The sequence below is a fragment of the Bombus vosnesenskii genome, unplaced genomic scaffold (assembly GCF_011952255.1).
Source record: "Bombus vosnesenskii isolate JDL3184/JDL3185 unplaced genomic scaffold, Bvos_JDL3184-5_v1.1 scf7180000013297, whole genome shotgun sequence".
Classification (NCBI taxonomy): domain Eukaryota; kingdom Metazoa; phylum Arthropoda; class Insecta; order Hymenoptera; family Apidae; genus Bombus; species Bombus vosnesenskii.
The window spans coordinates 515,693-542,699 of record NW_022882947.1 but is presented as its reverse complement, the minus strand read 5'-3'; the positions used below and the strand labels follow the sequence as shown (position 1 = coordinate 542,699).

General features: G+C 42.4%; 1 protein-coding gene across 1 annotated transcript in view; it reads right to left on the bottom strand.

Annotated features, from left to right (window-relative positions):
- The window catches only part of LOC117233554, a 68,278-nt gene that overhangs the window by 5,791 nt on the left and 35,480 nt on the right, over positions 1 to 27,007 (bottom strand). The window contains exon 2 of the mRNA XM_033493959.1: positions 14,602 to 14,975. Within this exon, the coding sequence (XP_033349850.1) occupies positions 14,602 to 14,720 (119 nt within the window). The 5' untranslated portion in view covers positions 14,721 to 14,975. The remainder of the gene's footprint in view (positions 1 to 14,601; positions 14,976 to 27,007) is intronic.

Below are 27,007 nucleotides of genomic sequence, written 5' to 3'. Positions count from 1 at the left end.
ATTTTGATTCTCGATAATCGAACTTTGCCAACTATCGGTACCAAAAACGTTATAATCATACTCGAACTTTTCTGAACTTGCGAATTCTGAACTTATGAAACTCTCGAACTCTTGTTAAACTTTATTACGAACTTTAGCGAAACTTGGAGTGCTTGTAACTAACGCGAATGAAACTAACGCGATCGGTCGAATGAAAGACAGAAATTAACAGAAGTGGTTCGTTACACGCTCCTCGAGTTTAAGATACAATGGCCAACTTTACATACGGTAAATTTTCTGTATATTTAATCACGAGACAGCTTCTCAAACGAAACGCTTACGTACTAGAATTTTTACATTCTTTCGCTCTGCTTAAGCTTCGTTCTACTTAATTTCCTTGTAACATCCACTTAATCAAAGACCTGTCGTTTCTTAGTTTTTCACTGGAATCGACGATTCCAGCGACGCTTAAGATCATCCGACATTCGTTTAAACAAATCGTCGTCCGAATGATGTCGAGACCGATCGTTGAGTCGATTGAAATTTCACTCAAGCCGAGCAACAATAAGATGGAAACCGAAAGCGCCAATTAATACGGCTTCATCGATCTCTCTAGCGACAATGGTGCCAGGCTGGTACACAAAGATGCAAACAAGCATGTACACGAGACAGAGCATGTACAGAGCGAGAGGGTGTTTGGCAAAAGACGTGAGAAACCGAGAGAGAGAGAGAGAGAGAGAGAGAGAGAGAGGAGGAGAAACGTGCGAATCGCACGTTCAGAAGCTTCATTTGAATTGAAATCAAGAGAGCCTCGGCTTCTGGCAGGATATTCCGGCGACTGACTGCGACAAAGCGGCGAGATGCATCGATTTGCACTAATTATCGGCTCGGTAATTGCCGTGAACAAGATCGCGATTCATCGAGCCATTGCTGCTGGAGATCGAACCGATCGATCGTTAAATCTGGCGTTAATGAAATGGAATAAACGTGCGTGGATGAAAGTACTCGACTGCATTGTGCCATCGCAGAGGCTCTTCGCTTAAGAATCAAGAGTCCTAAGTCTCGCAAAGTCCTTTGAAGTTACGAGTGACACTTAAGATAACGAATGTACTTAAAGAGAGGAGAATTGCGAAAATCGGATTACTTATGCCGTTTTATGCCGCGTACCATATTTGATATTACATGATTCGTGCGAAAATTAAAAGGCGCCATCGTATTGTATTACTACCAGAAAGAACCGATAAATTATCAACGATAACCAGATAATTAATCACGATACTATTAATTTTCTCTCACAACTATAAATTAAACGCGATGCATATACCACGCGATATTACATTTTTGTTATAATTAATACGAAATCCTACAAACGAAAAGATCGCGTACGTGCCACGGCCATTAATTCGGAAATGTTCGATTTGCGAAATCGTCGAGTCACAGCCGGTCTAATGGAATTCATTATGCACGGAGACTATTCTTATTGCATCCAGGCTAATAATGATTTATGGTAACACTCGGTATCCACAACGACCATCTGTTACCGGTGCGTTTCGCGGTGCACGACGCAAGATGTGCAATAAACTTCGCCGCGAAACTAAATTGCTGCCGTATTATGCGGCCGCGTTTCGATTTAATGACTGCGTCTCGCAACGATTCGAAACAGCGAAAACAGCCAACGTTGCCCGAAATCTGTAACGCTCTGTTCGTTCGCCATTGAATCGCTTAACGTCCGGAACAACATTTATGGCGGTAGTCGATCGTGCTTCGACGATAATATCGGTCCTGCGAATATCGTACCGGGAGATATCGTTATCTCCTGTACTTTGTCGTTCGATGATCTTTTTTATTTTTTTATTTCAATTTGTCATCTTTTACTTCAGTTACAAACGAAATTTGCGCGACACTTTGTAACTTTCGGAACAATCTGGAAACAATCCGGATATAAAACTAACTTAGTCGATCAATTGGTTCGCGACGAAGCGCGAAGCGAAGCGATGGTTACTCACCCCGTAATTTCCACGCGACGAGCACTTAACACGATTTTTTCTGCTGGATTCGATCGAACGTGGCGCGCATCTGTTCCCCAATCACGAACTGGGGCGGCACGGCCGATTTGGTAATTTCGAATCAATTATTATCGATCGGAGCGCTCGCAAATTCCCAGTCGGTATTGGCAAAGGGCGCACCAGATTACCAGGGCAAACGGCCGTAACGCGGTCAGCATAATCCAACTAAAAACGAATATGTATCGGCATCAGGTGGAAATTGTCGCGAAGCCGGACGTCGATTGTTCGTTGCTTGAGCGACGATCGTTTACAGTTACAGCAAGACAGAAACACGATTATGCCGTTAGCCAGCTGCAACCTAGTCCTTCCACGATGTATTTCGCTTTCGCGCAGTTTCGTTTTCCTGTTGTCGCCCGATGCATTCGATTTCTACCACGACCCAATCAATTTTATTATCGTTTACGTTACTTTTTCGCGTTTCGCCGGATGCTGGGCCGAAGATTACATCGCGCTCGGCGTTGCTAATCGTACACGGTCGAGAATAATTTGCAAAACGAATGGACGAGAATCAGTCGCACCGAAAATATCCTCTATCCGACCGATTCTCTATTGTTGTTCCTTCTCTGGTTCGTTCCACGACTGTGAATTTTTTTAGCAATTTCACGACCCAATTCAGGAAGAAGTACGTACTAGAACGCAATTACGATTTGCTTTTGAACAAGGACCATAATCGGCCATATCGTGGTTGGCGATAATTCACCGGAAATCAACGAAACCTGTTCATCGATAATATGTCCTTGTATTATCGATAATGCAGCCACACTATACTACGGTCGGTCGATACGTGTAGGCGGCCAATCAACAACTTACTTTTTCAGTAAAGACGCAAGGAGAGGCGTGGGCGCTTAATTGGATGATTGGGTCCGACGATATATCATCGATAAATTGGCGTAAACAGAATGAAAGAAAAAAAAAAAAAGGAGAAAGAACGGAGGATCGTTGGATTCTTCTCGGTATCGGATCTTATTGTTTCGAGTGGAGACTGGTTTGGTATATGAAACGCGAAAGGGAAGCAGCCTAAAAATTTACAACGTGTACGTTGGCTAGACGAAGGCACGCGCGAAGGATTTAATTGAAATTGGATATCAATGCATGTTGGATTCAATGCAACATAGAAATTATGTTTTCTTAATTATCGTGACTGAATCTTTTGATTAATTGCCTGCGAAAGCCAGGCGCTTATGGATGTGCGTGCAGAAAACAATCATAAGTCGTCGGTATATAAATCTATAAAATATAATAATCGGAATATACAACTTTGAGTTGCACACAGTTAAGGTAATCAACGTTTCATGGGATAATGTCGATTCGCAGTGGTGAAATTGTTCGTCGTGGAAACTCGTTTACATCGCATTGTTGATTTTGTTTGCTCGTGGCATGCATGCATCCAAGTCCGATCCGGAAAACATCAGAATGCGCATATATTTCGCGCTTCGCTTTTCGAAAAATGATCATCGAGTGAAAAGACCGAAATTCAACAGGCCAGGAGGGAAATATATCGATGGATTTGCCTCTCGCGAATAATTGAAATTCGGGTGACAATTTTTTTTACAAATTCGACGATCATCGGTCGGATTGCACGAGTGGATCTCGAAATTTCGAAATTCGAATATATAAACAGTTTCTTTTTTCACGTTTGACACGATAACTGACAGAATAAAGCGTATAATATTCTTGTCGGCTTTCGTATTCAATTTTTCTATATCCTTTTAGCTGCCTGTTTTTCTCTCTGTCCGAGTAGAATTTCGTTCAGTCTTATTTCGAACCTTGCGATCAACGATCGATATTCTAGCCTGATCGGAAAGTTCCGTCGTCAAGGGATAAAAGATAACGAGTAGCCCAAGATCTTTCCCTTCCTTCGATTCGTTCGATCTTAAACGACACCTGTCTCAGAATGGAAGCTTACCACCTCGTTCCTATTGTTCCTTTCGGGAGAGAGTCGAGAATAATCGCGAAAGAGGGTCGAAGAACCATCCCTCGATTAGTCGTGATCCTCGAATCGACACGCAGCCATTAGCGGCGGCGATGAACGTTCCTTCGAATCGAGCGGTAAGAGTCGAGCATTCGTCATCGAAAAATAGTGGGCCAAGAGGGTGACGGTGATGACGAGCACGAGGGTGACAAACGTTCGTTTTTGACGACCGCGCGTCACAGATGAACGCAGCGTGACTGCCGCTTTGAAACGGGGATGAATCGTAATTGGACGGAAATGGAATTCGGATAGTGCAGTCCTCGCCACTGCGACGGAACGAGAGAGCGAGAAATATCTATACGTATGTATATATATATACACACACGCACGCACGCACACACACACGTTATATATATAACGGAGATAGCGAAACAGAGAAACTAATAGACAGAGCGTGCTAGGCTGAGAAGTGACCAGAAAGAGAAGTAGATAGTCGACTGAGAGAGGGAGAGAACGATGGAACGTTAGGGGATGGCGGCAGGGGGTGAAAAGGCCGACGCCACTGGCCTGTAACTCTATGCTTCTCTGAGCTCCGATCAATAGACGCGGTACAACATCGAACCGAACGCAGCTGGCTAAAATAGTCCGTACAAGTTGCACGCAGCAGCGGCCAGGCAGTTTTCAAAAAAGAAAAAAAATCCTCGTCTATACAGCTTGCGTTCGATAGGGAGTGGGGAGAGGAGCGGAGGGATGATCGAGGCGAACGATTTTTCCTTCTCCACAGACACGCGAGAGGAACGGGGAATTAAGGGGTCGACGTTGAAGCAACTCGAATTTTGGCAACGATTTCTGGCGTGTGTTTAATTGGGTGAGCCTGTTAGTCTGGCTTTCCAAAAGTTCGCGAAGGTCGAGTGTTTTAGAGGGATGGTAGGGGGTGACTTGCGCACCGACGAGAAGAAGCTGCAACCGGAATGAGCAACGCTATTACGAGAATCTAACTGTTACGCCGTGAGAGCGGATGGAAGGGGTGTCGAGAGTTTGGAAAAACAGAGGATACCGAGCGATGTTGAGAGGAACGAATCGAAATCTAGCTGCGGGTGAAAAATTTCAGTTAAAGAGAAAAAATATTTTTGTAAATGGAGCGCAGATGAACTCGACGATCGTAAAACCGGTCAAAGGGTAGTAAAGGTATTTTGCTCTGCTAGTTTCTCGGAGTTATTCGAAGCGAAATAACGCATAATGGACGGGTCTTTTTCCAACGAAACGGCTTCGTCACAAATAGCCTTAGGCTGACAAGAATCGATCGGAAAGCAGTTTTAGTAAGTTATCTTCTAATTTCCTGCGCCTCGACTTATCATGTCGTCGATGGTGTTAAGCTAATCGCGTCGATAGCCCGCAGGCAACAAGTACGTCGTACCACTGTTGGGGTTAAGAATATTTATATAACGTTTATACCAATTTCCTGTTTTCGCGTTAAAATCTCCCGACAACTTTACTACCACGAAGCGTATAAAATAATGTTACCGTAATAAGCAAAAATTTATAACATGGAAGATAAGAGACGCGTGTCGAGCTCTAACACTGATTAAATTATTAGACGACCTGAAAATTAGCTCAGTCACAAAGATTGAGTAGTCGATCGGGATTAGTCGCGAAATATCCTAATTGTAATCGTTAATCGTTGATCGTTAATTAGACCAAATATCGCTGTGCACTGACTCGCAACGAGCCAGGGGCACGTGAGACAGGAAAATCTCAACGTACAGGAAATAGGGAAGTAACGAAGAAATTAATGTTCTCCCGGAACGCGTCGGAAGAACGGTGCCTCTTTTTTCCAACTGGTTGGCTCCGTGGGCGAAATTTGCCACGACACCGAGCGGATGCTTCTCCCCGATAAATAAATGCACGATCGGGAAAAACTACGACCGCGTTGGGACGTAATTCGATTCGAGAGCCGGACAGGACTCGATTGGCAGAAGTCCCTCTCTGGCGCGCGCGCGCACCCATATGGAATTACTACGGGGACGTCCTATCGCTTTGTCCATCAACGAAGACGAAGTAGACGAGAAAAATCTCCAATTCGCTCGGTCAGCGATTTCTGCGGATTGTTAAAAAATAGAGGAAAAATGAAATTGGATCGAATGGAGGAACGTTCATCGGTACGCGAGCCGCGTGATAAATTATAGAGAAACGAATCCTCGTTAGTTCGGAAGAAAGCCAATTTTAATTGAAACAGGAAAAGCGTATAAATTTATATTGTACGTAAACAGGAAGATTTTTATTGCATATGTTCGGTATTGTTAAAAATATATAATATCGGAATAAAATATCAAAGTGATGTTTTATTTCGTGACCACGAATGAGCGAAAGATCGTACGTCGCGTTAGAGCGACCATTTTGCATAGCTATAGAGCTAAAAAATATACGAGATATATTTCGTGGAAAATATATGTGACGCCACGTGAAACTTCTCGCTTAATCCGAGACGATCATTTTCATAACTCGATTCCCCTAAAAGATGGTAGGTCGGGGTTACGTTCAATAAGGGCAGAAACGGGGGTTTGGTTCGCGGGTTGTGTTAATCGCTTCCAAAATTAAGCCACGGGGAGAAAGACGATGTCTCGGAACGAGAGAGGAAAGACGATCCCATGGGTATTGAAGCGGCTGAGACATCGGGAAAGGACAGAATCCTGGAAAAGCGAAAAGGAATCGGAGGACGAGGGGAGACGCCGGTAGGAAGATTAAAAGGAACGAGAAGAGACGTAGGGATTGGAAATAGTTGAAAAATTCAGAATATGAACGGGCCACGAACGTGAGAAGAGTAGAAACGAGAATGAGAAACTAGAGTGACGAGAAGGGAAGTCGAGAAGATGTATTACATTTGATGTACGTATATAGAAGATCCTAAGTTTCGTAACAATTATGAAAATAAATAAAAATCATGGAGTAGTCCATTCGTCGTTTATTTTCGTTTCAACCGCTTCCAGAAGATGACAGCCCTTTGATACTTACATCTCTTTTCTTTTCGATCTTTATTGGATTATTTTGTACAATAGGACAAATATGAGAGGAGCAAAAGTAACGACAGCGAAAGGGCGGGGAAGAAATAAGAGTAAGCGAGGATGGGAGAAAACAATGAAATAAAGAGAAAGGAATCGAAGAACCCAGTGACGAGATGAGAAAAGGTACGAAGAAATTAAAAGTAGACAAATGTTTCGGAAGAGATGCGTAGAAGAAATATAAAAAAAGTGGAAATGCAAAGTACGACGAGAGAGACTAAAATATATGCGAAGTCATCCCTAATCGAAGTAGAATTCGTGGATGAAATTTTGCTTGTCAACGGAGAATAAAATATAGGAATACGAATCGGTCGCCTATTTCGTAGCGAGCTATTCGAAGCTGACTCTGGAGAAAAAACGACGAAAGCAGAGGCGCGCGGATCGAACAGGAAGCCAACGAAAGCAGGATTAATAGAACCGGGGGAGGAGGGTGGGAGTGAAACTCGGTGGTCGTCGGAGTGAAGAGAAGAGATCGCGACGAGAGGTTCTCGCCACGTCGAAGAGAATATAACTTAACGGCATAGTTGGCCACGCTGGCCGAGGATTAATTTAAATATTGACATGACCCTGCAGCCGGCCACGCTCGACGAAGCGTCGCTAAACGTTCGTTCAATTTGCGTGTCGCCCTTCGTTTCTCAAGGCACGATCGGCGTAAATCTACGCCGTGAAACGTTTCATAAACGGGACGGTTATGCTTCCACGTAGCTCACGAGCTTTCACCAGGGGCGATTACACCGAACAAGGTAAAAGTTACGTAAGTGTTCGGTTTTTCGAGCGTTTCGACGCTCGACTTCCTGTATTCGACGCGAATTCCGGTCAGTGCAATGGAAACGGAGATTGCCGTTACGTGAAACGAACGTCGAGAGACTCGATGGAGTTGCAGGATGTTTATCGGTGTTGCGTTGCTGCCGCTGTTGTTTCGATGGTTTGGTAGGGAATCGAAAAGCGATATCGAACGGCCGTGCAACAATCGTTGATAACCTGAAGCGACGTTTGAAAATGTAGTAACGAAACGTAGTACCTATATACACCGCCGACTAAAACTTCCAAATCGATATAATCATCGATCACAAAATTACATGTACTGAAATCGAATGAGTCTTTTATAGAAATTACGCGATAGTTTTTTGATTGCCAATTAAAATAAAAAATTATAACCACCGATTAGAAAATGAATATTATATGTCCTCCCACGTCTGTTCCGCTTGAAACATAGGACTATTATCTTTAATCCTAAAAGTGATTCCGTCATCGTTCTTATGGTCAATATTTGTATTTTCTTTCCAACATGCTCTGACACGTCCACGACATCAAAATTATCTGCATAGTAACTGAATAATATCGATTATAACGTTAATCTTTGATCGAAAAAAATAAGTTTAAAGAATAGAAAAAGAAGAGGTATTCTGCTCGCAGTCTTTTAAGAAAATTTATCACGATCACGCGAATGAAAGATTTCGTTTAATTTCCTACGTCATTATGCACGGTTTCGCCCCGACAATGGATTTTCTTATTACCGTTCGACATTATGCATTTTAAAGGTGCGCTGAGACCGGTGCACGTGATCGCCCACTAAATATAATGCGTCCGATCGAGAGCGAACACGAAGGGGAGATCGTATTAAAATAGCCGGTGATTAACGACATCATTCCTACGAGCAAGAAAGTGAAAAAGAAAGGGTGGAAGGAGAATGGAAAACGACCGGAGGAACGTTAGCGACGAAACGAACGAAAGATAGAATGCGAAATCGATTGCGCCCGCTGAAATAAGAATATTTAAGGAAACGTCGAACCGAACGTTCTATGATTAATTCGTCGAATTTCTTAGGATTCCTTAAGATCTGCCGGAATATTACATCGGACTTAGTTTGCGATAGACGAGAACATCGTAGAGAAATACTTATTTGATACTTTTAAGACATTTCGTAGGGTGTAAAAACGTTATAATTAGACGAACGAATATTATACGAACACGAACGAAAACAATCGCGGGAAAGAAGCAGAAGAGAACCGAATTGTCCTTATCCCGTGGTTAGCCTCGTCCTTTTAGAAAATAGAATCCCTGTATTCGACGATGCAAGTGCTCGTCTGAAATAACCGATCGTCGAAGCGTGAATTTTTGCGTATTGTCAAGCGATGAAAAGGGAACGAATTTCGATCACGAAAGTAGCTGCAATTTCAATATTGCCGAAGCTCTCACCGACCTATTCGACTATGACGACGTTCATAAAAAAGTTGCATTATTATTCGATCTTTTGCAACGTTTTTTCTCTCTGTAGATTCTTCGAATACCAAATTTCATCGAGTAATTTTCATAGTAGAAAAAATAATATTCCGGAAAGCTCTTAATTTTCTATTCAGAACTGTTTTCGCCGAAATTACAACTCCGACTGCTTATTGCGTTCAATCAAAAAAGAAAAAAAGAAAGAGGAAGAAAAAAGGAGGAGATCCTATGAGCTGGAAACGGAAGGTTGCGAAATGGACTAGCGTAGAAACTAGTTAGAGGGTAAAGAGTGGTAAGACGATGGTCGAGGCACAAGTATGTAAAAAGGGAGAGTTTGCATTAGAAAAAATTAGACTGCCGAGAGGAAAATGAAAAGGACAGAGGCAGGATTGGAGAGCGGACGCAGGTTGGAAAAAGAGAAATTCTCCGGGGTGTCGTGACGGATGAACGTGTTGTACCAACCGCCGGTTCATTGTGAATTCATCGAGGATTTTCCAAGTGATTTCCTCGGTTATGTCCGAGGGTTATGGCCGACCCTCGGCAAGCAACCGTGTCGTCACGAGGGGAGAACAAGGCAGACATTGCCAATTTAATATTTGATCGCCTTTTTCTCTCTGTTCCTTCGTTTTACGTCTTCTTTTAATGTTACATCTCTGTCTCTATTTTATAGTAAACGCATTGTGATGTCTGAGTAAATGGATCGTCGAAAGCACAACGTTCGATGTTTAGCAATTGTCAGGGACCTAACTTTTTAAATATTTTGATAAAAGATACCCCAGCAGGAGAACTTTTTCTGAAAATTTTCATCGAACAAGCGACCCGAAACTTTTACGCGATAGTGTATTTTTTCACAGAGAGTCGTCCTGAACTTTTTTCATTATTTTTCTATGGCGAATTAAGCATCGAAACACCTGGCGTACGCGAGGAATAATCGCGTACATCGATGAACGTCGACACGCCTATACCGTTCGTTGTAATTCGTCGATAAATCCAGCGGTGGTTGTCCCAGGACCATTTCAAGCCCAATGCCCGGATCTTAACCGTATCGTAATATTCCAGGGATGCCTTCAAAACATTCCCCGTTCGCCGTTCGAATGCCGGTCGTATTTCGGTCTGACAGTAAAATTCCGAATTGCCACGCGGCAGATTAGCCTCGGTTAGTTGTACGTTTATGATTAGTCGGATTCATAGATTCCCCGGTTCGGTGAGTATAACAGTCGACGGCAATCTGTATGGTAATACGGCTACCGGTTTTGGGCGGGTTCCGCGACACCGTTCCGTGTACCTATGGAACTCCAATCAGAGACTTCCCATAATCCGGAGGTTCGTGGTAATGCAAGACCGCTGAGAGAGAATGCTCGTCCGAAGATTGCCCGATTCTAGTCCCACGTTTCTTATTTTTCTTCCGAATAACCCGTGTAATCGAATGCTGCGTTGATCTCTTTTTAGCCTTTGCACTTATTTCCAACGAGCTTTCAACTTAAAAAAGGCCTTAACGAAATAGTAAATTTACCACGTGTCATACCTCGCCCGCGTCTATTTATTTCGTTGTCGCTTCAACGATGTACTAGATGTATCGACAAGTAGTATCTAGCTTCTACTCGTTTACCACGTTTATCTCGCCTTTTGCGCGTAATTTTGCACTAATACGGTTTTCGTTGTCAAGAAAACCCACTGGAAGCGGTCTCTCCATCCGTTGACAAATGGTCCTTCGTTAATAATTGAAATTTGCCGGTCGCGCTAACGTTTCATTAAAATTGTATCATGCGCTCGAAATCGCATATTCCGCGTAGCTTAAAAATGGATAATTATTCGCCAAGTGTTTTCGCTGAAACGATAACGACTGCTCGACTTCCGATGGCACCGTTGAAAATTCCGGGCCCGACCGTTTCGCCGCGCTCCTCTCTACCGTTTTAATTAACGTTCATTCAGAAACGCGACCAAATTAATTATTTACACGCACCCGTCGGGCTAATTATTTAATGCGAGAATAGTACGTCGCGACAGTTCCGTGTTGTATTTATAAAAGTATAGCGGACCCGATTGTCGCTGCGCTCGGAGCGCGTCACTTGAAATATCGGGTTTCCAGTGTTGCGGAATTGTACGATCTCGTTAGTTCGCGATATGTATCATAAATACGATTTTGGAGTCTTTGCTATGGGAAAATCGACGTATAAATTCGCCGGTCGATTTACATTTCAATACCTTATTTAATTTGAACGACGAATTTGAAAATTTCAAGCGGAACACCGCTGCGTTAAGGTATGGAACGATTACACGGTCGGCGGAATATTTTCCAATTTCGCTAATTACATGACAACATATTTCGTGGTCGTTGAAATCGGCGAGACGTGCCCCATTCCGTGTAATCGGCCCAATTTCTCCTATCGCATCGAGCGATCGAAGTGGTAAATGACATAGGCGTGGATAAAATAAAACAAAGAAGGGAATCGTCTAGTGAGAAGAAAGGACGACTCGGTAAAGGGACATCCGTGAGAGAATTCAGACCATCTCGTTGGAGATTGTTCTTCCGCAAGCACGAGGCGCAACCAGCAGTCCGCTGGCCAATTAAAGGGAAACGAACCGCGATACGCCTGGAATACCGGGCATCTGTTTTCGAATTCCGTGATCGTACGCAAAAGAGGAAGCCCTTCCGGAGCCAGTAACGAAAGGATATCGTGGTCAGACCTCCCTCGTGGCGCGTGTTTAAATTCCTAGGTCGCAAGACGTCTTTTTACCTGGTCGATGCTCCGAGGCGAACAGGAAAAAAGGAACCATTAGCCCGCGCAATTATCCTCGGACGGACAAGGCTAGAGTTACGCCAACTAATAGCGCCGCTTCCTGGCACTCCCTCGGGAGACACGGGTGAACAGGGCAGAAAACAGAGAGGGAAGCCTGCCAAGGAGAACAGAGAGCGAACGCGAAAGGGTGGCCGAAAGGACGAGACGATGGAATTTAACGAGACAAGAACTGCGGCAAGGGAAGAAAGGGTTTTTGCGTGATAGAAGGCGAGGAAGAATGCACGAACCGAGACAGACAGAGAGAGAGAGAGAGAGAGAAAGAGAGAGAGAGGGAGAGCAGAATGGAACAAATTTGACGTGATAGGAAGAAGGCAGAGAAGAAGAAAGTGGAAACATGAAAAGGAGGATGATCGAGATACGAGGGGAGATATTCGACGAGATAGAACGGTAGAACATGGAATAATGAGTTTGAAAAGAAAAGTAAATGGCGTGAAAATACAGAATGAGCAGCAAACGTATAGGGAAGACCTAGAAAAATAAAAAAGTCCAAGAGAGAACTACGAAGTTACACGAAAGAAACAAGAGAGGGAAAAAGTTTGCTACGAGACATAAGAAAACTCGATATACCGAAGAAATAAAGAAGAACGAGAAGGAGAAGAAGAAAGGAGAGGTAAATGCGAATTTTTAAGCGTAAGCAGACGGAGTTTTGATGAAACGTGAAATTTAGAACGCGAAACAAGTTGAAAACGTATAGAGTTATATTATCATCGTAGACGTACTTATTTAATACAGATAATACATATTGTATAATATATGTAATAACATATGCAATAAAGTTATTATTATAAGAGTAGATACGGAAAGACGATAACGAAGAAAAGGGCTTGCAAGGCCAGACAAACGAAATATAACAAAATATACGAGAGAACTGTCGCGATACGAGCATTCGAGAGAGCAGGGCGGGATAATAAACGAGAAAGAGACACGACGTAATAAAAGGAAGAAAAAGAAAGGAAGAGAATGGAAAAAAGGATGCGAGAGAATCTATGCGAGGGAGGAGTAGGGGTCGATCGAGAATAGGAAGAAAAGGGAAATTTAAAAAGAGAAAAAGTAAAACTCGGATAGGGGAAAAAAGAAGAAGAGTAACTCGATCCGACAGATAGAGGGAAGACGAACGACGAGATATCTCGCATTATCGATACCGACGTAGCTACGATCGAAAGGATCCTCGGCAGAATCGTGAATTTCAAATCGTGTTCAAACAAAAGATCCTTTAAATTAAACTTCTCGATGTTTCTTCCGAAGCGGACGCATACGCAGGTCTACTCTGCACCAAGAAATTTAATAGCCAGAATGGAAATTATTTTAGAAGAGGAACTTTTCCATCCAAGAGAATATATTCGTGCTCGTGATTGGTAGATATGCAGAATTTCCTCGATATTTTGGAACTGAAGAATCGCATAATTCTATAAAAACGGATCATCGTATATATCTTTTAATTTAAATATTAGAATTTCTTCTTCAAGCGTTTCTATTTGTCTATTATATTATTTCAGTACGAGCAAACGTCGTATTCGAATAAAATAAGTTTCTCCCAGTATACTTGGCTGTATATCGTGTAATGGATTCGCGTGGCCATCACGTCATCGAAGCTCATTGATTATATGTCAATAACGAACAGCAGCGATAGTAGACGGTATAATAGAGTTTATGAATACGTATCAGAGGCGAGTTACGTGCAAATAAATTTTCTAACTTTGTTTGATGTCCCTCGAACAGCAACTTCCTTTTGATGTAAGAAGTATCTTAATTTATTTAATAACTAAAGTTTCCACGTCGAAATTTCTTTCATTTCTACGGATTTACAACATTTTGCGAAATTCTAAAGTATCTCACGAAAATATTACGGACAAGGTATAGCTTGTAAAATGGCAGTAACAAACCCTAATAACCCTTTTGGCGGTGAACGTATCTATAAATTGATCGAGTCATAAAAATTTCTACACGCAAGTTGCTCTATACGCTTTAACAGGGTTTTACATAAATTCTGCGCAAAGTTTTTCTTCCGATTACGAAACTCTATTTCTTGTGCAATCTCTGAAATCAATGTCTGGATGATATTTGATAGGTCACGATAAGGTAGAAGAGGGAGGATGATTTAGCGTGGCTAGCTCTCCCGATCCTTTTTACAAGATTAAAGTGTTCCGATGGAGCGACCAAAAGGTTAAATATTGCATACCTCATGCGATTCGAGGAACCACTTTCGATTAACCGAGCGTAATTTATTCGGAATCCTATTTCCGGTTATTTCGAAGCCAACGAAATAATTCGTTCCTTTGTTTCGGTGGTTCTCCATACGCGTTATTCATCGGGTTCAACTATCGTAACAATATGGCGATAGCTAAATATATTAAGATAAGAATTGCTCCGATATCGAATATGCGCAAGTACTAGAATATTAAGAAAAATATATTACAAAATATTTCTCGAGGATACCAAATCTTTCCCTTGAATCGATTCTCTATCTCGTAGATTCGATACGACGATAAAGCTGAGAGCACACTCGAAGACTTTTTTAACAAGAAATGTGTAATAATAAAATGAAACGTTTCGATACGTACGTGGAGACATCGGGGCTCGTCGTCGATTTCGGTGCATAAATGCGCCTATAGAGAATCGTAATTCCTGGCGACATGGTGCGGCGCGGTGCGACGCGGTGCGGCGAAGCGATGGATCCCATGGTGGCTCATGTCATCGATGGTGCGTGTCACGAATGCCAACTGCGCTGAGGACGCTCGTCTATCCATATCCTTCGTGGGCATGTAGCGTGTAACGAGCGGTCCTCGCCCACGTTATTGTCCACGATCAAGGGGCAAACTTGCTCCAAGTGGCCGCCGACCACCGGAAATGTATCGTCGACTGGCCGCCTTCCGCTGGTCACGACTCGTCGCACATTCCTTCCGTTCTTCCTTCCTTCCACCTGGCCCCTGACAACCTGTCAAGGTTAAAGCCCAAAAGGATCAACTTATTCGACGTTTTGATTCTCTTCCGGGCGTAATAGCTGTAATTGGATGCGACTGGATGTGTCGTTGTGATTGGATAATTTTATAATCAGTATCGTAATTAACACAGCGTCGAGTTAACTTGTTTTCGTTGTCAAAGCGTTTCAATTTATGCAAGAAGCGAGTAATCGAAAATTCCATTTATTAAAGCCGACGAAGGACAAAGAGACGATAAAACGAATTTAACGAAGTCGGAGATCTCATTTTCGTGCACGCTCGCGCAAGTAATTACATAGTACGATGATAGACAGATTGATAAATAAGTAGTCGCGTCTGCCCTTGGGAAAATGTGGTCTTTGCAATTAAACGTTATTCGCGGCTCGTCTCGTTTTTCGTCAGGAGAATACTAGTGAAGTATAATACACGAGGACGGCCGTATATTGCCTCGTCAACTTCCGATACTCAAAGAAAAATATCTTACAATTTCGTTTAAATGTTTTGTTATCAATATGTAAGTATGTACCGTAAGGTTTACAAGAAGTAGGAGGAGACGTATCTTTGACACGCCTTTCGCATACGTATCCTTTTTACTTATGCGCGTCTTTTTACTTTTTGCAATACCTCTCGCAACGCTAGATAATGCGCATTAATTATGTTACTCATTCAATGATAATATTACACGTTACACGCGTAGCTGTAACAATACGCAATTATTCTAATTCGAATGCGTTATGAAGGGTGATTTTCCATCATATTCCGATAATTTCGGCGCCTGTTAGCACTCCATTGTTCGGTTCGCGATGTTAACAAAATTATACATCCTGAATAACAACGATTGTCCAGATTTGGCAGACACGGTTGAATACGATGATCCATGAATTACGAGAAACGAATCGATCGATGTTTATTAACCGTATTTTTGTAACAAACGTGTAACAAAGTTGCCGAACAAAAATTTCTGTCAGTTCGCGCAACTCCTTTGCGATAGTTCGTTTCAAAGCTCTATTTACGGACTCGTGCTACTCGTGTTCGTGATTGTTTCGCAAAGCGAGATAACTCGCTAAATAATATTTTTAATTTTCTAGTATCTTACTCCATTTCAACAACCGCAGGGGAATTAGACGAATTACTTATAGCTCGATTGCGTTATTTAATAGCTTGTGTAATAATCGTGATAAATAATTTCATTCGCTTGATTCGTATCGCGTACGGATTTCGAAATATCAATAATTTATTTCATTTGCATAATATTAATTATATAATATCCAATCAGAGAGTAATAACCGACGTCTTTCCTTGACAAATTGTACAATTAATATCAGATTGGTTGAAAGACATTGAATAAATCGTTGTTATTCGAAAACTTTATAACATGAATGTAGAAATTATAAAATCATAAATTTATTTCTCTCTCCGATAACAATTTTTTGGGTAACACCATACCCCGTAATATACATAGCTCTTTAATGAATATGTTGGTAGAATTCCAGAACTTGCTTCGTTATCATTTTACCGCAAAAATTATAGCTTTTACAGAGGCGATAATTTCCAAATATCGGCCTATATATCACGTCAAAATTGGTACAGAAGGTTCCCAATGTAACCGCGGTAATAAATTTGATTAATTTTGGAACTGGGAACAATTACTTTACAACGTATGTATAGCTCGTAGTGATTACATATAATTACCATTTGATAGCTTATTACGGTTAGAAATAGATCGATCCACGAATTTATCACGTTCCATTAATTATGATATTTTCGATAAAAAGACATACATATGTCAATTTCTATCGATCGATGAAATACTAAGTTCGGACAGGTATTGCTCCTGGTATACTTTTTCGTGTTAACGGTTGATAAGATTAGCAACTCGTTTTATAAACGTTAGATATTCAGTAGGCTGGAACGTTCAACCCTGACATCTCCACCTCGTTCATTGGATGCAACATATGGATATAGCGTTGGATATATCCAGGCATTAGTTGGCTTCTGTTCCCTTTTGGTTCTATTAATCGTCGATATCGTTATTCGAAACAAATCGTAGTAAAAAAAAAAGTTGTTCGTACGTTCATCGATAAAAATGCTGGCAGTTGTATAATTGCAAACCAGCTACCGTGATATTTTCCCCAAATTCACAGCAATTTTTCCATTGTTTGCTAATTGCAGCGTGTTTTGGTAGCAGGAATTTATCGATTGCAGTGGGAAATACACGCGGGAATAGACGTATCGAAAAAATTTCAGCGTACCTTGCTAATGAAGATTCGCCGTAAAATATTCACATCGATGACCCAATGTAGCTGATGCGGGAAAAGATATTCGACCGAAGACTCCAGAAGATTAGCGCGTGATATCATTAGCGAAAAATTATTTTCGATATAGTCTTTTCGTTTAATATGACGTTTTTAATACGGAATACTCGTTGAAAATTCGTAGACGAGATCTTAAGGTGCGATAACAAGTATACGTATACAAAAAAAAAAAAAAAAATATTGGAAAATAGACAAGTACAAGAAAGACACCTGCGAAAGATTGCAAAGACGAGACGCTACAAGCTCCGATCTCTTTTCACTCTCCATTATAAATATCCAACAATTAGAAAACTTTAATCATCCATCAGCCAATCAACGCAAACGTTGCTAATTTCCATCCGACTATTAACTACAGCATGCGACCCATCGAGTTAGCAACAACCAATACACAGACTCAATCCCTGGCAGGACAATGTTCTAATCCATCGTCCGAGTGAATATCGGGCTTTACGTAATAATCGATCTCCACGATTATATTCGCATTAGATTGCGCAACATGGGGCGTCGATTAGGCGAGCGACCCTCACGTGGTCGCTCGATCGATTTTCATCTTTTTTCCTCTGTCTTTTTTTTTTTCAGTCGGCACACGGACCACTCCTTTGGTCGGTTGGCTTTGTTGCCTTGATCGGCATTATTGTTGCGCGGAGTTTAAGGCTGTTCGAGGCCATTGACAGATGAAACAATTAAACGGCGTATCGGCTAATTAGTCCGAGCTGGTTGGTGTGCACGCTGTAAACACGTGATCCACGTGACTCGACCCCGCAGCAATCGAGGAATAAAGGATGCACATTGGGGCGCGTGCACGCGTATTGACGCTGGCAAATGAACATTGTAAGCGGTTGGTAACGAGCCGCGTAATCTCGTTGACGACCACTTTGGAATTTCCAAGGGAACATTGGCCGCTTCGTTGTTCTTTCGGTGTTTTCAGCAGTTTCGGATTAATTGGAATCGTTTGTTTCTCTTTTGTTACCATGTTTTCTATTATAATAAGGGCACAACGTGGCTTTTTAATCCCCTATAACCGCGCATTGCGTCGACGTGACTCGTTAGTTCGAATAGTTAGCCTTTACTTGTATTTCGAGTGAAATTTATCTAAGTTTGGCAAATATACGACCGGCGATATACGATTGGCAAATATACGATCGGTACATGTACCGATCCATGAACAAGCCTGCCATAAAATATCGCTGGCGAGCCCCGCGCAACCATTCGATTAGCTTCAAAACCCCGATGAAAGACTATATTATTCCTGTATGCCATGCGTTTAAAAAATAACCGGTGCATGCATCGTACGAGCTTTCGCATCTTGGTAATGTTACGCGTCGTATTCTCCTAATACGAAATCCTAAATTTCGAGTAAAAATCCCCGCGAATCCCGAGAAATTCATCTTCGAAGATATATGCGCGAGAAGAAGCGCGTCAGCTAAGATGTATCTCTCCTCTATACGGGTGCTAGGCACGATACAGATACGTTAGAATATACGTAAATGGTACATTGAAATAGGTATATTTGTACATTTAGACGTAATCCGTTCCAGGCCACGGTCTAAAGTAAAATATTACGGTTAAAATTTCCATATGCGAGAACGAAAATACGTTCCCATAAGCACAAACGTTCAAACCTATCGACGATGTCGTGGCTACGTCAAAAGCTCTCGGGGAAAAAACTAGAATATATATAGAATACACGACCACCGACGAGACTTCGAAATTCAATTTCTTTGAGAACGAGTCTCCGTACGAAGACACCTTCTCCAAGCATTTTTCCTTTATCTCCGCGGATAGAGTCACCTGGTGCCCCTGGTGGCGGTAGAGTCACATAGGGGTACCCTCTCGTGAAGCGGTACGCGTCGCTAGGTCGCCACATCCGATATTCGTGCTATCGCGACGGGATAGGCGTACAGCCGGCCGACACGCATATCCCGATGGATGAACGGGAAGCACGATATTACGCGAACGCTGTGCTGGATAACCGTGCGACGCGATAAAGCCCCAACCTGGGAGGGTCCTGCCGTTTCGAGGAAACGATGCCAGGGGGATCGAAGAGTGGCCGACACGGCAATAAACAATTACTTAAGGCAGTGTTACGCGCGCGGCACACCCACGCATTAGCCCAAGTAGAATGCCGCACCCATCCGTGATCGTGGCCCGTGGGCTTGGTTCCTCCATTAGTATACGGTATACACATTGATGCGGGTGAACACGGTAATACCAGGGAATAACCATGTACACTACCGTTCAAAAGTATCCAGACACTATTTTTCGTTGAATCTATTAGATCGGCGAATATGAAATCGTTTGCTCCAATCAAATTTTAACCGCGAGTTGTTACTTTCGAGCGAATAATCTGCCAACTACCGGTTTCTCTTTCGTACGCAACACCATCATCTACGTATATGTACTATTATGCAACCATAGCAGCTCCTTTACGACTTCCCAAAGTGAAGACTGTTTTTAAAAAATACGCGATTCATCCTACTTCCAAACAAAGCGCTAATTTTACGGACGACACGAATATTTCGCCAACAAATTATTCGACATACTTCACGCTCGAAGAACATTGCCGTTGTTCGACCAAGTTGCGCGATAAACTTATAATTTAAGCGCATTACTCCGGACCGCGACGAAACGACCTCGTAAACGAGCGGTGTTTAAACAATTCGACGGGAAGGCATTACCGGAGGAACGAAACAAGCTGGCGTTCGTGCAAGTATGACCGGACACACCGGAACGATCAATCATAGTTTTCAAACAACGAGTCTCGCGGAAACGAAAACTCGTAACGGTGGAGCTTTCTCTCTAGGAGAAAGAGAGAAAGGAAAGAGAGTGGCAGGTTTGGTGGGACGATGCGCGTAAAAGTAATTGAACCAACAGGAACTTTGTTTCCGCAAAGAAAAACGTCCGAGAACCGGACCGCTGCTAGCCGCGTTTTATCGATCTTACATCCTTTTCAGGTCATATCGAACGGCTGATTACCGAATATTAGGAGTTACGTCATAATCAAGTTCGAAATCTCACCGATGGATAGACTGAGAAACAAAGTTTCGACGATAGAACGAAGTTTCGATTGGTTTTTGCCGGTACACGTGCTTCCATCGGTGCCTCTGCCTTTGTTCTCGTACCGGCGATGAATTCGTTAACCCCCTGAACACGGCGTTTGCCCTTGCTATATTTCACGTTCCTATCGTATTACTCCGGGAAATTAATTTTTATACTTGGACAGAATTTTTAATAGCACGCGAATATTTGGATTATAAGACGTCCGTGATTTAATAGAACTAATAGGATTAACGTTGGAAAATTTATTGTGTAATTTCTATAATGCATCGATGGATGCATTATGGAATAGCTTCATCGATTTACACGAGCTCTATAGCAGTCGTATCATAATTTAACACTATTTGATCAATTATTCAATTCGATTATAACATGCTAACAAATTTCATTATGTACGAGCCTGTATAACTGGCTAATTATTCAACGCAAAATGATTAAATTTACGTATCTTTAAAATTAACGTATATGCTAATCGTTACTGATATTGTTTAAAAATATTCAATGCTACTATATTACGTAGTTGGTAAAATACAAATGTAAATGCGCAAGAATGTACAAAGATGTGCACGAAGAGAAAAATAAATTAGTACGTGTAAATGCACGGTTGTGCGAAACGTATCAGTGATACAGGTCAATGATAATTCAACCCAACTTCTATCGCTTGTTTCAAACTCTAGTCCAGGATTCAAATAACGATTTAAAGTTACTATTTCAAACAGATAATTATGCTGTATTTAAGTTCTAGACTCGATCGTGAGTCCTAATACAGTTTATAACAAAGAACAGAACTAATTATGAATAAATAGCGTAACGATATCGGATATCTTTTCCCTTGCTTGGAGCCGTAGCAGTAACAATGTCAATATCATTCGATTACGAATGACAGCGGAACATTTCCAAGACAAACCTAAGGTGTGGTAATCATTGGAGTTTGCGCGACTTTAATGACCGTAGTTAGGGCCATACCAAGGCAATTTACCGTGAATGCAAACGCATATACGTGACTCATAGTCATTCCTTCTAATGTAACTAACTCCCATCGCGAGAGTGGCCAAAGGTTTCGGTCTGTTTGGACCTTCCGTCGTTAGCTTCGAAAATGAATTGAACTATAACGCGGCCTTAATGTTTGATCATTCATAATCGTTTTCCCTTAACGACGCTGCTAATGAAATAAATTGATTCAAGAAACTACAAAATAGCGATTCCAGTCGATTTTAAGGAAGAAACGAAACTCGGAACGTACCGAAACCTGAACGTACCGAAGAGTATGTCGTTTCTGTATCTTGCTTGTTTAAATATTATTCTCGCGATCGCTCGTCGAATACTTTATTTCGCTTCGTTTGCGTTCAACGTTATCGAACGTGCTAAAAGAAATTACAGCAAAAATTCTTCACGGTGTATTTACAACGCGTTCATAACGATATTCCTTGAAAATACTCCGCGAGTTTGCGAGACACGGGGAATTCCAGCGGACGACTTTTTAAATTTCGCGTTCTCCCGGTAACAGGAAATTTTCTACGTGCCACCGGCCGGTTCGTATGGCGCAGGAATTAAGATTTATGTCAGATTCTTGTCAGCGCAGCTGTGAGCTGCGATCTGTCGCAAGAAAATGCTACGTACATCCTGGCTGCATTTTGCCACGCATCGTTATAATATTTAAAAAAGAAACGGCTACAGATAGAAGTTTCCATTTTTTCCTCTTATTATACGCGTATTATTTCACGTATCTTTCACTCTTGTTTCGTTGGAATAAAATTTACGCTTCAAATTTGAACTTTTTTAAATTCCGAGAACGCGACTCGTAAAGCATCTTAGATGAAAATCTTCGAATCAAAGTCTGGAGGATTCTCTTCGGGTTTGATAGAACGACGTTAATCTTTCCTGATATAAAGGGAAGTTTGTAATTGATAAAAGAAGCGACAGATGGTGCAATTAATCCGGGAAATTGAATTAGTTTTGTCCGCAGATGGCAGCGTGGAAATACGGTTGTAATTTGAACGATCGATGTTTTATGTATCCATAAAATAATGGAATTAGAATTTTATCCTCTGCTTAAAGTTGTCAACATTCTCGTCGACGAATTTCTTACGAAGAATCGATTAAAATTTCTAAAAATATCTCCTCGGAAATTGTCTCGTCGGTTGTATACGATACTGGCAAGAAAATTCAGCCGAATCTTTACATCGCTGGAATCAACGACATTTAATAATTCTTCCTGAATAGAATAGTCGTTCGTTCGTAGAACGATAGAGCGGACTATCGTTAGTTTCCTGCTCTTCCAGGTGGATCTGGAAATCGACGGCGAGGCTGACAAATAGCCTAATTAATCGACCGAATTTAATTAACTTCGTACACCCATGTGCACCGACACCGACAGACCGTTCCAACTTATGATTCGGGTTCACGCAACTTGGCATGCTGCATCTCTCTCTTCCTCTCTCTCTCTTTCTCTCTCGCACACCGTTTCAATCGTTCGATTCGCTGTCTCGCTCGAGCTTCGATTCGTTTCGAGCCCCCAGGCCATCGAGTCCAGCCCAATTTCGTCCTAATGAAAATTGACTTTCGGGAATTCGTGCGACGAGTCCCAGTTTTGACACCTCCATCGTTGTCCGGGCTTTTTTTCCATTTTCCAGAACCACGACTCGAATTTTCGATCGAAATTGAGATCGACACTCGGGAGAGCGAACGGACAGAGTAGAATTTTTTCTGCCACGGAACTTGTTAACGGTTAGTCCGTTAATTGTTAACATTTCGGGAATTATATACATCTATATCTCTCCTTTACATAATTATTTATGACGTTGTTATGTTTTATGTTGCAGGTGTGTACATGACGGCGCGAAACAGAATATTAACACTGGAGTATTAAATCGGTGAGTGACATCCGTTAAAAATATATTTACGTGATAATCTTACTACACATTCGCAGATGATCAATCTTGATAATTCGTGAATTTAACTTGCAAAGTATCTATCGTATTATTCGATATATTTTTCTATGAAAATTATACTTTTTCTTTAACCGCAATTTCCGTGAAAGCAATGTTGAACGAATTGCGCGAGATAAGCGCAGATAATTTCGCTCGTGATATGATAAATCTGCTTATAGAAACATCCGTGCTCAGCAAAAATACAGTTTCCTTATTAAAATTAATAGAAGAATGCAAGTGTTTGCGTTCTCAGCTATTTCCTCGCGCGCTGACATTCGCTGGTTCTTAGCATTTAAATGCACGTTTCAACTTTTTCAGGTCTTTTACTATACTTGTACTATACTCCTTAGCCCTAACTATCGATAGTTGCTTTTCCGCGTGATCGAAATGACCAAATGTCGCAAACTGTCGACCAAACGATACTGCTGCGATTCCTACTTTCTTTAGACTTCGATCCCCTTCCGCAGGTCCATGCGTAATAGCTGCGGTGACCAAATCGATATTCCTCGAACAATTTCTCATCCCAATGGTCGATAGCCGCGTTACGCTCGATCGGCGCATAACGACAGCTGTGCTGCGTTTTCGTCTTGGGAACCTGTGGGGCCGCTATTAACGACGAGATTATGGTGCGTAGTGCGTAGGGCTCGCAAGGTGCAACCAGGGCCTTGCCATCTGCTCGTGCACGTGGCCCTGGCACGTGCCACCAGCTGATAATAGCGCCTTCGATCCCGTCGCCGCCGCGCCGCGACGACACGAGCACTCCTGCTACGTGCCCAACATTTCAAGCGGTGGCTGTTTAGGCGATAACGAAATTTTCGGTCCGCACGTATGCTGCTCGATTATATCGAATATAGCGCAAACCGCCTTGGTTAAACGATTTAATTTTATCACGTCCTTTTCCCCCTTTTCGAAGAGACATTGGGGACACTATCGCGAGCAATCGTTTCGGGGCAGTTCGAAGCAACGAAAGAAATATCATTAGCGGCAAATGCTTATATCTGTATGGAATGGCATTGCGAAGCAAGATAAAAAAAAAATCGCGATTTTCGCAAACGTATCGCGCGATTCATCAAATTTGATTTTATCAAGAATGAATTCGTCTTGCATATTTGTCTCCGGCATGAGATAGTCTTTTCAAATATTAACGTTTTATGGCCAACTATTCGCTCCGCGAGCGATAAGCGTCAGGCTAGAGATTCGATAGATTTAGATTACGACCAAATTCGTATCGTACGTGGTTACGAAGCGAAGCGATAGCTGCTAATAGTTTGTCTGAAAAAGTGACGGGACTTACAATCACACGAGCACCGACGTTAATAATCGTACATTTTGCCAAGTGAATATTTCCGACGATCTACGCGACCTGTTGCAAAACCCCGTAGGATCGATTTTGAAGAATTAAAATACGCGATTCTTTGGTTAAATTCGATTCGAGGAAATTACGAGACTCATCAATCGCGCTTAGGGGTGAAAGAAAATCAAAATAAAGGACAGGAGGAACACGGTGTTTCTCGGTCCCGGGAGGGACACGACGATGAACGTCACGCAAATCGTCCGTAGGAAAAGGCAGAAACGGCGTCGACCCCGTAAAATGAAATTCATCGCTTAACCCCGTGGAGTCTTCTCTGCTGTATGACGGCGGGGACGAAGGGTGTGCTAAGGTTACTTTGCGCTTTCTACGTTTCATTCCCCTGGCTTAGCATACGTGTAAGGTCGTGGAAGCTCGGTTACCCTGAGTTACGGCCGCATAATCCAGCTCCCCGTGGCATTTCCCTTGCATCCATCCGCGCTTCCCCTTCAATTCATCTCAGGCCCATCCCCGTGCAACTTTAACGTCACGAGGTCATCGTAAAACGTATCGCTATTCCGCTAAAGGCCGAGCTGCGACGCGGATCCAGTCGCACCGTCTCTTGCCCGTTTTTACACATAATTTTCAGTCTCGGATCGTTGATAGGGGCGTGTATCGCGAAAAATTAAAGGAAGTTCGCGTAGGAGAAGGAACAGCGCGAGGCTTGATTTTATTCGTTCGTTGTTTTCGTATCTTCTCTTCTCTTTCGTTCTTTCGCTACGACAAACGCGTACAGAATTAATCGCGCAGTTATCTCGTTTCGTTTCTTTCCAAAGCGACGTAATAGTCGCTTCTCGAGTCCAACATATCCCTCTTTGTATCTGTTAATCGGTTGCTAAACTCCGCTCGTCCTGTAACGACGCGCGATGAAGGACGAAACCTTGCGAGCACCGTGTTCTAAGTCCACCGGAATGTCTTGTAACCAGGCAATTATAGCATTCGTCGACGCGTGGTCCGTTTTGACGCGCAATCGAGCAGGGGTGGTAGGGAATTTCTGGCGAACAACAGCTGTCGGGTCACCTGTTCAAACAGCCGTATTTCGCGGCACTGTAAAATCGCCTCGTGCCATGGTGAGGCCAGGTGAGGGCCGCGTTGCGGACATCGAGTGGCGTTCGATATTATCGGAAAGTCCCAGTCAGCGTGACGGACGTCCTAGGAAATTTCCACGCTCCTTTCTCCCTACCACTAAGTCGAATTTACGATCCGTATACCTTACAGGACATTACAGAAGAAGGACGCGAGGTCTTACGAGTTTAGGCAATTCATCAAGGAGACAAAAAGTGTCTGATCAACGTATATTCTAAAATCAACCTTTTCAATGTCGTATTCAGTTTCGCGTTCACCAAGTTTAGAAATTTTATTTTACTAGTTCCTTGTTAAGGCATCGTCCCTTCGACCATTTGTCCTTCTCGGCAAGATTACGAAACATTAGACGAAACGAAATATCCGGTGATACATTGTTCCGACTTCTGATACGATAGAAGGGCGTTCCACTTAAAAACATAGTAATTGACTTTGAAATTATGCTTGACCTACTATTCCCCATATGCGAGCCCCATTCGCCATATGTTCAAGTTCAAGCACTGCCACTTAAACTACGCTTACATTCGAAGGCACGTCCATTTACAAAAATAAAACGCTTGCGCGTTTATTCGCGTTAATTTATCTCGCTACGGTACAGACTATATGTTACACATAGTTTCGAGAAGCACGATACATAATTTCTAACCGAAATAACACACTTTACGGACACAGGGTATGTAACAGCAAGATTATTATCGGATATTTATGCGGAGAAGTCAGAGGCCACTGTTGTGCCATAATCTCGACGTGTTTAAATTTGCTACAAGCGCGCGTTTACCTAGATAAATATCCCCAAAAATACGATTACTATGGATTTTATCAAGCGCGTTCCGTTTCGTTGCATTCCGTTCTTCGAAATACATACGTAGCTACGAAAGTCGAATCGATCGCATCGATCGCATCGCTATCGAGAAATAAATTGCGTCGGAAAACGCTTCCATCGGCGTTCGTTTACGTTATCACGGTTGTGAAAGGGAATGCGCGTGTCAGGAGCCGCATAAATTTCAATTAGATAATCCAAAAGTCACGTTTAAGGTTTCCAGCGGGCGCGGCAGTCCTGAAATAACAGGGCAAAAGGAGGCGTCGTTGATGCCCGCAGGCTGAATCCGAAAAGAGAGGCTTCGTCGTCGCTCGAAATTCAATTCTGCGGGCATTATAAATAAGCGTGAGCGCCGGAAACTCGGTCGATCGACAATTATGAATCAGCCATTGATGACTATGGCTAGCAGCTTCGTCATGCCGTGGTTAATATCAATGTGTTCTTTCCCGCGCGATGACTCAAGAGATCTACGGAT